This window comes from Lepisma saccharinum, chromosome 5 (genome assembly GCF_977018435.1).
Source record: "Lepisma saccharinum chromosome 5, izLepSacc3.1, whole genome shotgun sequence".
NCBI lineage: Eukaryota > Metazoa > Arthropoda > Insecta > Zygentoma > Lepismatidae > Lepisma > Lepisma saccharinum.
Window position 1 is genome coordinate 62014161 of NC_139233.1, and position 16912 is coordinate 62031072.

At 36.1% G+C, this 16912-nt stretch overlaps 1 protein-coding gene across 2 annotated transcripts in view; it reads left to right on the forward strand.

Moving 5' to 3' along the window:
• The window catches only part of LOC145987841 (zwei Ig domain protein zig-8-like), a 1141735-nt gene that overhangs the window by 1048126 nt on the left and 76697 nt on the right, over positions 1-16912 (forward strand). The window contains exon 4 of one of the 2 annotated variants that reach the window (XM_083122583.1): positions 12470-12535. The exons of the other annotated variant lie outside the window; for it this stretch is intronic. Coding sequence (XP_082978709.1) covers positions 12470-12535 — 66 coding nt within the window. The remainder of the gene's footprint in view (positions 1-12469; positions 12536-16912) is intronic. 2 annotated transcript variants of the gene reach the window in all.

Genomic DNA, 16912 nt, shown 5'->3' on the forward strand with positions numbered 1-16912 from the left:
TTCTGCCACTTTTAGCTAATCGCGAACATGCGAATGAGTGATTATATAAAGAAATTGGGGCACTCATCAAGAACACCCGTTATCAGGCCACTAGAGATTCGAACCCAGGCCACTAGTGTCGTACAGTGAAGTGCTAACCACTCTGGAATGGAGGTCCGCTGCTAATCGGGACTGGGCTTGCAATTTAAAGTAGGGTTCGAAACACTATGTGCCTCCACCAGGTTCAACGGTCCATTAATTGAAAGACATTTTGCAATTATATATTGTTATTTTCTGACTTATATTATCGAGTATTATGCTAAATGAACGAAGAAAATTTTCCTGTGAATTTTAGTGAAATATTGATGCTCTTTTGTCTTCTTACTGGTTACCGTGTCGATATTAGAATGATGGTGAATATCAGCCCTGTTCCATATCCATGGTAACGGTTCAAGTTTTTGTGTGCGATTACATGGAGCTGCAAAATGAATGTATCACTTCAATGTGAAGACGCATGAAGCGACGGAATGACAGTGTTGCAATATGCAGATATTAAACACCAGAACAAGAACAATGTCTATATTAGGATGTGTACTGTAGGGTGTGGAAAAGCTAATGTGTAAGTCACTAGACTTGGACTGTGGACAAGTAACAGGTGATTTTTCCGCGATAAACCCGAAACCTATAAAGTGATTTACTAAGCTTCACAATATTAAATATAGAGTCATTCCATGCCAAATCAACACAGATATGTGCAATTTCTAACCTTACCATCTCCAATTTTCATGAAATTTGGGGAGTTGAAACAATGCATGGAACTTAGTAACTATGAAAATTTTTAGTTTCGTGCGTCTTGTAATTGTTAAATTATTCAAGGTCAAAGTTAGCAGAAATTGCCCTTTTTGAGCCCGCTTAGCTATACTAAATGTGCTGTAACTCCGCCCCTATTTTGCCTAGGAAGCTCAAATAAAGCTTATTGTACAGGGAATTAAACAAGCTTTCCAGTGATATATAACAAGCACACCTTTCGATAAAAATATAATTTTGTCACGTGACCTTGACCTTTGACCTTGAATATATCAAAACATGTCATCACCAAAAATTGTGAAAAAAATATATTTGGTCCCTCATTCCATACTATAAAAAATATCAAAAACTCATTCTGGGACTGCAAAGGGATCAGAAGATACAAAATAATATGTGTAACTATGTGACTGATAAAAGCCTCATTACATGAACTATGACGAGTCAAAAGTCCCTTAACACCCTTTACAAAATGTAAAGGAGTTATCCTGGTCATGAAAGAAATAGGTTAGACACAGGGAGATCCCTAGCTATATGTGTCAAGCGCAAGTCCAGCACATTGTTGACCCCCATATTGAATTCAACGCAAAAATTTCAAAGGAAAGGGGGTGATGTGATATATCAAATCAGGCCAGAACTTCACGAGAAATGAAATGGTGAAATTTTTAGTCAGCAAAACTTTATACGAATATCTTTCACTTACGACATATGCACATCATAGTGTTGTTTTATTTATTTATTGAGCAATTTTCACACCGAAAGTACCCCTGGGGGCATTGGTGCATGTACATTACAAAATACATGTTGACATCGCACATAATATATATCTATACATCAATTTGGCAGAATTTTTTTTATAATAATATAAGATAATATAATAGTAAAACACACAATGACAAATTATTTGTTGAAGTGAACTAGTGCTGTAAAAGTACATGTTATATAGTGTATACAATCTAAATTTACTTTATAAAGTTATTTAATTCTTGAAATTCTTGAACTGAATATAATGTGTATTCCAATAACATTTTTTTCACTTTACTTTTAAAGATTGTGGTTCTCTCAAAATTTCTGTAACTTTTTGGTAATATATTGTATAACTGGATGCCTGAGTAAAAAGGTCCTGTTTGGAATGCAGTTAGCCGCACTTTGGGAATGTGGAAGTTATGTTTTTGTCTGGTATTGTAATCGTGAGTGTCTATGTTCTTTAGATAGTTCGATTTTGTTTCGTGTATGAAAGTAAGTGTTTCAAGTATGTACAAACTTGGAAGTGTTAATATACGTAATTTTTTGAAAAGCGGTTTACATGTATCAGTTTTGTGTGCATTTGCCAAAATACGCAATGCTCTTTTTTGAATTTTAAAAATCCTCTGCGATTGAGCCGAGTTCCCCCAAAATTGAATACCATACCTCAAAATACTTTCGAAGTTTGAGAAATAGATATTTAGCAAACATACTGTATTGAAACTATTTTAGATATATATTATGTGCGATGTCAACATGTATTTTGTAATGTACATGCACCAATGCCCCCAGGGGTACTTTCGGTGTGAAAATTGCTCAATAAATAAATAAAACAACACTATGATGTGCATATGTCGTAAGTGAAAGATATTCGTATAAAGTTTTGCTGACTAAAAATTTCACCATTTCATTTCTCGTGAAGTTCTAGCCTGATTTGATATATCACATCACCCCCTTTCCTTTGAAATTTTTGCGTTGAATTCAATATGGGGGTCAACAATGTGCTGGACTTGCGCTTGACACATATAGCTAGGGATCTCCCTGTGTCTAACCTATTTCTTTCATGACCAGGATAACTCCTTTACATTTTGTAAAGGGTGTTAAGGGACTTTTGACTCGTCATAGTTCATGTAATGAGGCTTTTATCAGTCACATAGTTACACATATTATTTTGTATCTTCTGATCCCTTTGCAGTCCCAGAATGAGTTTTTGATATTTTTTATAGTATGGAATGAGGGACCAAATATATTTTTTTCACAATTTTTGGTGATGACATGTTTTGATATATTCAAGGTCAAAGGTCAAGGTCACGTGACAAAATTATATTTTTATCGAAAGGTGTGCTTGTTATATATCACTGGAAAGCTTGTTTAATTCCCTGTACATTCATGCATTCATTCATTGTTTTCTGCCTAATTTTTAACTCCCCAAATTTCATGAAAATCGGAGATGGTCAGGTCGGAATCTGTGTTGATTTCGCATGGAATGACTCTATAGAGTATTACGATTTGTGTTTATATTATTAAAAATTGAATCAAAAAAATCTTATTGCTCGTTTATAACATCGGAAAATTGGTTCTTATTTCATGTTATGTATAATATGTATAATGTATAATATGTACACGTCGGTGTATCAAAGTATCTGAAGCCAATAACTGTAAATGGGTTTCCGAAATATTATGGGCCTCACATCAGCTTCTGTAACGTAACAGGACTGGTCCAGTATAATCAACATTTAGACATTTTTCTAACACAGTGCATTGTAAAAGCGTAATATTTAGTTTTCTGACCTAATCGTCTTTTTCTTATTAAATCAGATAGTTGACTTCACCTCAAAGAACATTTGAAGATACGTAAATAACATTGATAAACGTTAAATCCAAACTTTACAGTTCTGCATAATATACCTTTATTTTTCAAATGAGTTAAAACTGTATCAAACATTTGAATCTTACTCTAAATCCGTGAAAAATTCTCAGCGTTCATATATATTTAATTTCTATGTAATAAAAACTTACGTGTTCGAGTTCAGAATTTAAGATATTTTTTGAAAATTTAACGTACAGGAGGATTGGGAAAGAGAAAGATTTGAATTCGAATTAAATAATCTTTCAAACTTTGATAATTCAATTCTCGTTTGTAATGTGCAGAAACTTTTAATTTACTTTTAATTTTCGATACATATGGTAAATATTTGGCTGCACAAGTTACTGCGGTCAGAGGTTGGAGTTTTTTAATAGCATTTTTCTCATTAAAAATTTTGCGTGCACACACGCGTTCAGGCAAAGAGTGAAAGTGGAAAAATAATATTCAACTAACCTGACTAGTCTACGCTAACCTACTTGAAACGCCTGCATGTTAAAAATACCAAACTTAAATGACCTAACTCACTAATTAAAGCCTATGGAAAAGGGATTTACGATAACACGGAAAATGAAACTGGTTGAGAATATTAATTAAAGCAACTTATTTGAATAAATCCAAAGCAAAAAGCAAAATAACACAGGAGGCCTCATGTGAATATTGTAATTGTTAAGACATTTTTTGTTCTAAAATCCCTTTAATATTCCTTATCGGTAAGCAAGCAACGTAATGGTAAAAATCAATACACAATTATTGATGCAAGTTGTTTTTCAGTACAAGGCATAAATTTTAAGAATGTCAGCCAGTGTTTCATTAATTCCTAACAACGATAATTTGCTTCCAACTGACATACACGTGTGCCGAAATTATGTCAGGTTAAATAGATGTATGTATATCTAATGAAAACATAATCACACTGAAATCTAAACTTTGACTAAATTTCGAATTCGAGAGTAGTAATTAATCCATTGAAGATTTTTATAATTTTGTTGTTTCAAGTACACTTTATGCACATATGGGCTGATCGGGACTGGATCTAGAATTTAAAGTGGGATCCGAACCATTTGTTACATTCTGAACAGGTTAGGATAAAATGTCTCGCTTTGTTACTCTTCCATGCAGAGCATTAATGAAAAAAAGCCAATAGCTTACAGGAAATGCAATGACTGATTGTGCAGAGGTATGAACCATTATTCTTTAAACAGCAAATTTTCCTTCTTAAATTTCCATACATATTAAATGCTACTTTGAGGTAAAAAAAATTAAATAGTTCATTAATAACATCACAATAATGAAAAATATTTTGCTTCTTGTAATAAGATATTATACGAAGGAATAAAATAATATCTATTATTTATAGCTATTGAGTAAAAAGGTTCAAATTTATCCACAATAAATTGTGAAATAGGCTATTCAAATTTAATGAAGTCGTAAAACTTCATTGTTGGACATTATATATATTTGACGTAACGTTTACCATAATGCAATACAGCTGGAACATAATAGGGCTATGTTATTGAAGAAGGAACTGAATATCCTTTATTATGGCTAGAAAATAAATACGTGTCCTATGTACATGTAACTACACAATTTCCGACAACGTGTGCTCAAAAATATGGACATAAAAATCCCAATCTTTTTCTTTCGTGTTAAATAAAGGAATATTAATAGTAATATGGTCGACGTCCATGTAGTCAACATGTTCAATCAGCTAGGTTCGTTCTTCGCACTGGATGAACTCAAACATTTTTGAACTAACATGTAACTGAGATTTGTATTACATACAACGCACAAATTTACTTGAAAATGATCAGGATATAATAATTTTTAATTTGCGTTTATAATTATTAATCTTACTATGAAATAAATAAATTTATACTACCTGTTTTTTCGAATTTCATGCTCATTCAAATATATGTGTTTCACCAAAACATAGGATCACTCTTTTGATCTCGCCAGCCTGTTTAGCATCGTAGATTCAGGTCTGTAGTATTTCGAAGGCCCTGGTTTATTGCTTATAAAGAAGAAAGCATCTTACATTAGGAAATGCTCGTTGTGTACTTATTCCATTTCGTGCGTTCAGTTTCTTCCTTTCTGGCATGGTTTCCTATCTTCATAGTGCAACACTAGCGCATAGATTTGGAATTTGTTTCATGGATAAATTCACCTCTTACCGTCGATTCGTCATCACAATAAACAACGAATTCACCCAACCTCTATACTTCTAATAACCTTGTTGACGACCATGGGGGTATTGTAGGGGGGTTCAACGGGTCCAACTCCTTCCCCTTAGGTTCAGAAAAATTACCAGATTATCTGTTCTATCCGCTATGACTTATTTTGTTCTCATAAATTTGGATACGGATGGGAAATACATTAATTCGACACACCAGATGAGACTGCAAAGCAAATGTCTGCAATTTCCTGATAGTTTCGGAATTTCTCTCGAAAATATTCAGAAAACTCCTGACATTTCACAAATTCTATAATGCCATATGTAATTTCTGCCCAAAGCAGCTGCTTGTGAACTTATAGCGCAAACATTATAATTTAATTAGAAGTTCCTGATATGGTTTCTTACCATTCAAGATTTAAGTATTCCTCAGGTTCTAATTTTTTGATCATTTTAAATTTCCCAACTGTCGAAAGTCGATATACCATTTTCCAAACTGTAGATGGGAATGGAAAACTTGTCCCTATTGGAGATTGTAACTGCATCTGGGTTAGCTTCAGCTATTAGTACTTCTGCTCTCTCTGCGTTGAGTGGGTGTGGATTTAGAAAAAAAAATAGTTGGTGAAGAATAGGATGGTGCTTATGTAATGGGTGGTAGAATTAAGGGGGTTAGATAGATAGATAATTTCAGAGAAGTGTCCAAAAGCAATTTTTGTACATTGTTCAGCACATATTTTAACCCTGGCTATTGCCCATTTCTGTGGAATTTCTGAGATATTGAGACTGTCAAATCAGTTATAATTCTTTCCCCTCGAGTCTTCTCGAAGGAACAGCCCTCCGTGGTTAGCACATCGTGGGTCCCAGGTTCGAAACCCGGCATGGGCATGGGCATTTGTGGGTGTCCATTCATCAATTTCATCATGATATCACTCATCCCGATCTTCAGAAATTAGTCAAAAGTGTCACAAAAAGCGAAGTAAAATAATACAAATAAATCAATGAATCTTCTCGAAGTAATTTGGTTTTACAAGATGCAGTGCAAGATAGCTAGGGAAGTTCTGTAACGTTCTTTAGTTGTTTGACACAAGATGGACAGAAAAGTATCAATACTCAGTAGGGTGACTTGTGAAATTGTATACTCTAATAGTGGAAACTTTACTGTTGTCCATTTTTGGACCATTTTGTAGTAGGAATTAACCCAAGTTTCTCTGAACAGTCAACACAATGAAAAATTGCAACAACTTATTCCAATATGAAACGCCTATTCCTCATTCATCGAACAATGTGTCAAAATGTTGGATGGCCTGGTTGATATTTTTTACATTTTCAAATCTGAATGAAAAATGTGTCTAACAGTTATTGGAAAGGCATGTCCAGGGTCTGCATTGTAGGCAGTAGAAAATTGTGACAAGCTCTTGTACTCAAATATGCACATATTGTTGGTGATCTTGGCTACACTGCCAGATTCATCTCCAACACCCGAGAGGATGTGTTTAACATTAAGGAAGTTGAAATAAGGTCTTCGCAATTCAACGGGAAATCCTCGACTAATGGACCCTGCATACATACATACGAATATTAAAATAACACCGATGATGGTAGTTTCAACTTTGTAGCAAGGAGGAGAAGACTAATTCTAACATTGTAATTCTTTTTTAAAGAGAAGCTGGGATTAGCTTTTTCAAAAGCATTTTTTGCTCATTTTATGTAGAAAAGTTAGATGTTCGTAGATAGACTTAATTTAATAAATGTGTGACCTTTCGTGTGGTGGCAGAGTGGATTTTGATAGCCACATCATACCTAGGGACGCTATACGATTTTCAGGGACAATCCCGGAATGGTATCATTTGTCCGTGTTCCGAATAGTTTCTTCGGGATGCACAAATGTCCTGGAATCGTATGGGAAAGAAGAAATGATTAAGACTATACTTTCCTGAACTTTTTATTTTTATATTTAAATGCGTGGACGTAATTTTAAAATGCTCATTTTACAAAACAATCTAACTCTACATTGAACCACTCCCTCTCCATAATACAAGAGTTAACGAGATACGGACGGTACTGCAAAACATCTTTGACTTCACGATGGCGCCACCGTCTGCTAGCAGTGTTGAATTTCAGTTACGATTCTCTTTCATTGTATAGTAACCTGCTTACTATAAGGAGTCAGTGCTTGGGTGTCTATCTGTTCAGTCCGGGGGCAGCCTCCCCTCCCCCTGCTCCCTAACAAGCTACCGGTCAGTAGCGTCAAGCATTTTCACTTATGAAATATAGGAACTATAATTGAACCAAAAGTTGAACCCACCCCCCTTACGTGAGCTATATATACGCCCATGGTGAGGACAGTTACACGGAGATAGAACGTGAGAAACCTTTGATTACAAGGCTACGACGTAATTATTGATTTACACTCCTCTTTTCTACACTTTTTCTTCAAAATTATGCAAACTTGCTATTCTACTTGTCTTCCACACAGATCCCAATATCAGATTGCTGATGACGAGAATGATAAACATCCGTTTCGCAAATCTAATTCCAGCTGAACTACTGTGCACCAAACTAATAAACTCTATAATATTACATTCCTGTCAGAGTCCGTCAGTATTTAAATGATGTTATTCAGACAAAGTAAATGTAAATGTGCATGTAAATCAAAATATCTAAGCATTTTCTTTAATTTTGTATGTTGTCTGCGACTTCGATTTACACTATACATTGTTGTAATCTGCAATGTTTGTTAATATGGTGCATTTTAGAAGATAATAATGAAACGTTTTCCATATTATGTCTTTCCAAATACACTATTTATATAGAGTTATACAAGGTGCAATATAACTAGAGGAGAGAACTCTCGTGGATTATATTGTCTATTGAAGGTGAATTCGTGTAGTGTTTGACTTACTTTAAATTGTGCGTTTGAATTTGGTTGCTTATATTACATCCGGTTCATTCATTCATTCATTCATTCATTCATTACTACCCAGGGGCCGGTCTTTCCTTGCAACCCCCATGCTGTTTGATCTTCAGTCCTTCGCTTTGTAGCAGCGTAGGACCCATTTATTTTGATGTCAAGGATTTGGTATTCTTCTTCTTTACCTTCACCATTCCTTCAATAGCGTCCCTTAGGATACAGTTTCTTCTCATCCAGTGACCCAAGAAATTTATTTCTCTCTTCCTGATTATCTCCAGCATTGATCTATTTTCCCCAACTCTTTCTAGCACTATTACATTCTCACTATTTCTGTCCATTTCACCAGTTCCATTCATCTCCATAACCACATTTCTAGAGCTTCCAGTCGCTTTTTCTCACTTGTTCTCAGTGTCCATGTTTCCGTACCATATAGAGCTACACTCCATGCAAGGCATTTCATTAGTCGTTTCCTCAGTTCTTTGTTTATTGATCCACAGAACATATTTTTCTTCCTATTGAAGGCTTTCTTCGTCATTGTTATTCTTACTTCATTTCTTGACTGCATTTCATATCATTGCTTATGATGCATCCAAGATTCTCTTACCTCGGATACTCACTTTTGCTTTATCTGTTATCTTCCACCGTTGCTTTTGCCTCATTGACATTTATTTTTATCCAGGACTGTTCACTGTGGGTATTTATTTCTGCTAGCATGGCATTTATGATCCTTTCATTTTCTGCCAAGAGCGCCATGACGTCTCAAAATCGTATACAATATATTTTCCATCCCCCTACTGCTATCCCTTCCTAGATCTAGAAACAGTGTTTATACCTATAATTTTGAAATTTCGCACGTGTGCTGCAAGGAAGAAAAGTTAAGTATGAGGTGTATTTTGAGAATATATAAATAAATTGATGAAAATACTTAAATTAATGATTTACGTAGGTTTGCAAATTCGAAAAATTATTTTTCGAACTACTATATTAACAAGTGATTAGTTTACTTGAAAGTTTAGAGACCATAGAGCCTAACTTATAACCATGGAAGATTCTGAGTACAAGTGAAGTAACTCCATCAAGTAAAGGTTTGAAAGAAAAAAGGATCAATCGTGAGAATGATGTACAAAGTTAAATTAAATGCATTATGGAAATGCGTTTCTACTGATCGTCCTTCGATAAAAGTATACGTACTTCATCAACGTACTTTTTCATGGCAAGTACTTGACAGTACCAACAGTCACAAGATCATTCTTTAACTGATTCCCGCCCCTCCAATGAAGTACCTTTCTTTGCAGCTTCCTGTATACAGCTCTTTGACTCTTCTCTTCCGCTCAACTAAAATAACGGGAAAAATGCTGGAAACCTCCCTTTCTCCCCACAGACCCAACTATCTCCGGAACAAAGATAATGTTTATCCCTGTCAGTAATTGTTTTATGCCCCTATTTAACAATATGATTTTTATTAACGTAAATGGAATATTTGCATTATGTATTTAAGTTTACACTTGTTCATGATAGAATATAATTTCATGCTTTCACGTTTCATCAATACAGTCGATAACAAATCTTAATTGTTAAAAGCCTACAATACGTACAGGCTTGGTATCAAGAAATAAACAATGTAAAGCTGTCCCTTGGCTAATCGCGACGAAGAGGATGAGTGGTGACTCTATGAAATTGAAGAAATAACACTCATGCCCTGACCAGGAATCGAACCCTGGAACTTGGGGTTGCAAGATTGAACTTCAACCAATTAACTTGCCCGTTCAACGAGCAGGCGATTATTACTGTTATAATTCCTGTGTATGAATACCTACATCCAATAGCGGATGACACCTCCTGGGACCTGCCCCCTTCCCTCCATTAAAAGTTAATTGGCACACTGCCCACCAATTGAGTATTCGGAGGAGTTGGCAAGAGTATTTGGCATGCTTTCCCCTTGGCGATACAGGCGTTTATTGTTCTTTCGTTTCACCTTACTCTATTCGATTACACGCTAGGTACACTGTAAAAAGTGTGATGCAATGTAACACCAAGCTCGGCCTTACAAATATCCATGTTTGGTGTAACAGAACACTCAATGGTGTTAATGGAGGATTGGCGTTGTTCAAGACCATCCTGGTTGTCTTTTTATACCATTGGCTGTGAAACATTAAATATGGTGGTCTTGAACAGTCGAATGTGGGTGTACGTCAATTATTATAAGATGTACTAAATTAGAAAAGGCTTAATACTTTAAAATATAGTTATATTAACTTCTTAGGCTCCAACTATGTAACATTACTCACAAGATTCATTGTATAACTTTTTTTTGTTAAATTTATCCTATTGTTAAAAGTGTACGATTGATCAAACTACAAATAAATGTTTCATGAAAGAAGCCCCTCCCCGAAACGTTATGTCAAAATAATGTGTTTTAAATGCTTGTAAAAAAGGTAAAGTGCTCCCCTGTGCTCAGCACCACGCCATGGAGGCGTATAGGGGGTGTGGGGGTAACGCCCCACACTTTCTTGATCCGGTCATGAGTGGGGGTGATGTGATCAGCATCACGCCCCTGACTGCCTTTACCCCCCAGGGTTTCCCCCAGGTAGCCATGTTATTCGACGCTGGGTGGCCGCCGGGGCCGCTTCCAACGTTAGAAAAGTTCCCGGATTTGAACCGGCCAGGGATCGAACCCGGGACCTTGAGCATTACCGTCTGAGCCACCGCGGCCAACAATCCATAAAATAGAATATGAATTCTACAAATCAAACCGTACATACAAGAAAGAATAGTTAAATGTAAACATTTCTAGATGTTATTCATATCATTTTTAATTTCACATGTCAAATTTTACATCTGAATTTGATTTTTTATTACTCCATATAAGCGATATATGTACATTGGTATTTGAAGGGTTAAGTACAGTTCAGACATAAAACAAAATTACAAAATTTCTATAATTTATAATTTAAGTATTCACTAACGTTATAACATTCCTGATTTAATAATAGTTTTCTCAATTTGTTTTTGAACCTTGTCATATTTTCTGCATTTATATAATTTGGTAGGTTATGAAATATTATAGCTGCAATCTGTTCGGGTCCTTCTTGAACTATTGTTAGTCTGGTGATGTATAGTTTTACAAGCTGTTTATTTCGAGTATTATATGTACCTTCGTGGCGTAATATTTTTTTCGGTACAATGAATCACATGTAGCCTACTCATGTACTACAGAATATGAAACGACGTTCACAAATTTAAACTTAATTTCTGTTATTAAATAAAATTATTGATATTTGGCTATTACAGCGTGTTGTGAAATAATTATAGGAATTCTCATTGCCACGACAGTTTGGTTAAGATCTAGACTCTTCATTGAGTGAATGTTAGATGTTGTGTTGTAATATCTCATTCGATTGTGCAATAGAAAAATGTATATTGGTAAACTTTTGTCCATTATTAATGTGGGAGTAATATACGATCTGTGCAACATGTCCGTGTAGTTTTGCATTTAGCAGAGGTAAGAGGTAAGGTTTCCCTACACAATGTAGAATCAGAATTCCAGTTCCACGCAATCAGGTATGCGGAGTTAAGAATAAATTACAAACAATTTGTAAATTTAGATAATAATATAATTATACAATTAACATTATGAATACTTTGCTCTTAAAAATCATACAACTAGCATGTTTACTTTTTATAGTGCACTAATATAATATTTAAATAAAGTTTTTAAATTATTGAATTAATCACTGTACATTCTTATTTTATTTGAATATGTTATGATTATGAGTTTTGTGTTTAGTTATATTCCTTTGTTGCTTGCTTGTATGTATCATACCTTTTTTGTTATATTTAGTTTCGTGGCGTTTTTTCAAACATAGGTTTGTGTTTTTTTTGTTGCGTTTTGTTTAGTTTATGTAAGTATCGTAGAAATTGAATGTTGCAGAATCACTTTGTTATTTACAGTTTTTTCGGATGGGTGACACGCCTCTGTTTTTTTCCCTTCCAGACAAACCTTCTGACTACCTAGCAACGCCACATGATGGTCGAAGCTCTTCACGCAAGTCAAACCAAGGTCTCGGAACCAAAAAACTTTATTTCTCACTATCGTTTTGTCCGTTCTTATGTTTTTTCTTTTCAAATTCGCTTTCGTTTGGTGTCATTTCTGTGTCTTCTATGTTTGGAATTTATTGGCATTTTAGTGTGAGAAATAGTTTCTTTAGAGCATTCTCATTTCAGTTTCAGCTATATTTTGCTTTGCATGAATTCGTGTCGAAATGTTTCTTTTCCCCCGCATAGGACACGCAGTAAGTTATTTAAACGAATGTCTCTGTGTTGATTTCTCTAATTTCTGTCTAAATGCATGTTCTCTAAATTATATCCAATAGTGAATCTTAAAGAAATGCTATAATTACTAAACTAACACTAACTAGAAATTTAGAATAGAACAGTTTAGAAATGTTATCAAAGTGTATATTAAAATGTTATCATGTATAATACATTTCCAAGATAATATATTTATCTAAAATTGTATAATTGCCTCACATAAATTACAATTTAAAATGCACGTAAAGAACACAAAATTAAATGTATATTCTTATACTTTGTTCAGATTCACAGAAATATCGATTTTCGATCTCGGAGGTCGAGTTCCGACCTTGGCATTGGTGGTATTTGTGATCGTTCATTCGTCAATTCCGCATAATTATCACTCATCTTCATCTTCGCGATTAGCCAAAAGTTGCAAAAAAGCAACGCTAAGTATCAAAACCACAATACGAGGGTATTGTAGGGTTATAGGAAAGGCAGAAAAGGGGGAGTGAACGAGGCAAGAAGCTTCGTCGATCGCGTTCGCGAAGTGCTGGTGCTAGAGTACGACTATATGTTTGGCGGAATTTGGCATTTTTGAATCTGATGTATTGTGATACTCTATACAATATTCCGTGCCTCAATAACAATGAACGTGAAATAGGTGCAAGACGAGAATTTCCATGGCAGAAGAAGAAGCATATTGTAGTTGTTCGTTGAAAATAACAATTGAAAGAATGCGTTCTTTAAGGGAGCAATCTTCAATTTAAAATTATCAGTTATATGTCTGCGTATTTTTCTCTACAATTGTCACTTATTTTTGTCTTCCACCTTTCTCTTGCATCCCTCTGTTTCTTTTCTCTGTCATCTTGTCTCTTTCCCTCACACTTTTTCTCTCGCTGTTAGTGCTATTTCCAGTCATATCTCTTCTTCCGCTCTGTATTTCTGTCATTTCTACTCTTTTTTGATACTATCCATATCTCTTGCTCTTTCTCTCTTCTCTTGTATCGCTTTACTTTGGTCTGTTTTTCTGTTCTTTCCCTTCCTTTCTGCCGGCCCCTGTGGCGGAGTGGTTAGCACATCGCGCTACGACGCTATGGGTTCGAATCCTGGCTTGGGCATTGATGTTTCTGAGTGTCCATTCAAAAATTTCATCATATCATCCCTCATTCCCATCTTCGCAAATTAGCCAAAAGTGGCAGAAAAAAGCGAAGTAAAATAAAGCAAATCAAATCAAATTTCCCTTCCATTGTAAAGGGCCCCTGGGTTCGTTAACGGGAAGGCACATAGTGTTTCGGATCCCAGTTTAAACTGTAGGTTCAGTCCCTATTAGCCTTACTGTGCATAAAGTGGACTTAGAACACCAACTCAATCAATCAATCAGTCTTTCCATTCTGTCCTTCCCTTCCTAACTTTATATCCCCTTCTCTCTCGCTCTCAATGTGTGCGGGAGTGCTTCCGTCCCTATTTTTTGTACTCTCTCTCTTTCTTGTTCACTTTCATCTCTTTTCTTTCTTTGTTCATCTTCTCCGCTCTTTCTGCTCTGTGTTTTCCTCACACGTCCGTGTCTTTTCCTGTCATCTTCTCTATGCATATTCCTTTCCCTCTTTCAATTGTACTCTTTCTCTTACTATCTGCATTTCCTCCCCCTCTCTTCTTATCCTTTTCTCCTTTTCCCTTTCTCTTTTACTTTTCTCCTCTCTCCATCTCTGTTTCTCTGCCGTTATTTACTTCCTTATTTCTCTACCTTTTCATTTTCCACTCTATTTTTCCCTCTCTCACGACTGGAAACATTCAATTCACAAATTGCAGATTCGATGTTTGTACGAATAGCAATTCAGGCACAACCCTCTTTCTCCCTCATGTTCGAAGATACTGTAAATCATTTCAAATGCCATTGCAATTGGGGATTCCACCGCCCTACCCCGCCGCTCGCCTTAGCACTCTAAGAACCACCGTTCGTCATCCCACGCTAATTGTATCCAATTTGGAGTCACCAAGGAGAAAACTTAGGCCGCATCCACTCTTGTAGGCCGGAAGCCCCTCCACGTGCGGCAAAGCGGAAAGGTCGCGATATTTAGACATTCCTCGCCGAAGAAACGCATTGCTCTCTGGAGGAGCCCTGCCGGCTGAGTAATTCTAATGGGGACATCTGCGGACAAGTGGGGCATTTAATGTCGACTCACGTGTTCGCGATAAATAAGGGGGACGTTTTGAAATTAAAAGCAATCTCAGCTCCACCTCACGTAAAAGCCATTGAGTCCTTGTACATCTTGAATGTCAAATGCTCGTGTGTGTTCTACAACGGTCCAGATCTAAGTGGAGGATGGTGGGGGGAGGCAACAGGGAGTCCCAAATAAGTTGTTTTTTCCTGTGCAACATGTTGGAGGAATAACAAGTGCGCCGACAAATGTTTCAAAGCCTAAACGGGGCTTCTTCCACTGCGCTGTGGCCCCGCAATGGTACAGAGACAGTGGTGTAGGTTGCGAAGCTCAAGTAAAGCACGGATACATCTCTGCGTTTGGGGTCTCACTTATGGCACGTAAGTCAAACACCTTCTCGGTCAAGTGCCGTAATTCGTCTTCTGACGTCATGCTAAATGATTCGTTGTTAGTGTATTTATGCTAAGAGATTTAAACCTAACATAACAACAAAAGCATTCCGCACTTACGTCTGAAGATGAAACACTGTGTTTGAGCAAGAAGGTGTTTGTCTTACGTTCAATGAGCCTTACCCTTCTGTTTTGATCTCTCACTTGTTAATAGGTACAGCTGTGATTGATAACTCAATGTATTTATATATCTGGAACACAGGAGGCATATGCTAAATTACAGTGCCGAATACGTAATTACATGATTACATAATCAGAAAGTTTATAATTAATATGGGATGAAATATAAGCAGTGATATGAGCTGCAGTCATGAAGTCAAAGTGAGAATAGGAGTGGTAAAAGAAGCCTTTAGTGGAAGAAGAAGTGTACTTTTTGAACCTTTGGCCTAACAACTGACCCTACAAAGAGCGACTATAACCTTTGGGAATGTAGCTGTTCCAAAATATGTCAAATGGACAGACAGAGTAAGAAATGAAACTGTGTTGGAAAGACGTGGTGGAAGAAGAGCAATGCTAGAAGTGATCATCCAAAGGATAAGAAATTTGTTGGGATACTGGCGAAAAAGTAACTGCTGCTAAAAGACGCACAGGAAGGAATAGTGAATGAGAAAAGGAGCCGGAGAAGAAAAATATACTATTTGACAGATACTTGTATTAAAAATAAGTGGACACTACACTGACATGAAACATAAAGCGCAATATCGGAGTGCCTGGATGTTGCAGAGATGAATGAACGAAAACAAAAACATGAAAGATGGATAATTTAATATACACTAAGAGTACGGAATTGCAATTTATAATTTACTTTTAATAAGAAACATGAACAGGGAATACAGTCAAAATTAAACTCAAGTCCGACCGGGTTCGATACCCGGTGGAGGCACATATTGGTTCACATCCCACTTTAAACTGTAGATCCAGTCCCGATTAGCCGTACTGTGCATGAAGTGGGCTTAAAACACCAAAATCAATCAATCAGTCAAAACTCATGTGTGAGATTTAACATGCTAATAGGCTACAAAAGTACAACGAATCGAAATAAAGTAACAGTTATACCCTATTTAAGCAAGTCTCTGCTGGGGATGCTTTTTAGATACTGCGTTAAATAACCCGCAATCTGGTTCTTCCGAGGAGTGCTGATATTTCTGGGCTCTAACATACAGTTCGAAGTCTCAAAAGAAATTAAATGCCAGAGCAGATAAGAAGAATTTATTTTACCATTAACAAGTTTAGAGAAAAAGGTTAATTGACTTATTTGCCATCTTTCGTCGAGTGACGAAACATTCATAATTTGATACTAGGAGTGAACTTCGGATATGTACAGTGACCAGCAATAACATAGACACCTAGATTCTGAAATATTCGATTTCCTGCAAGACGTTTCTCGTGTTGCCTACTCTACAGGGGTAATAGAAGTTGCCATTGAAAAGTAGCTATTAATATCGCCGTGGAGTTAGGCAACACACACAACTGCTTGTAAGGAAGTAAGTTTTCAAGATCTAGGTGCCCATTATTTTGCCACTGACTGTACAA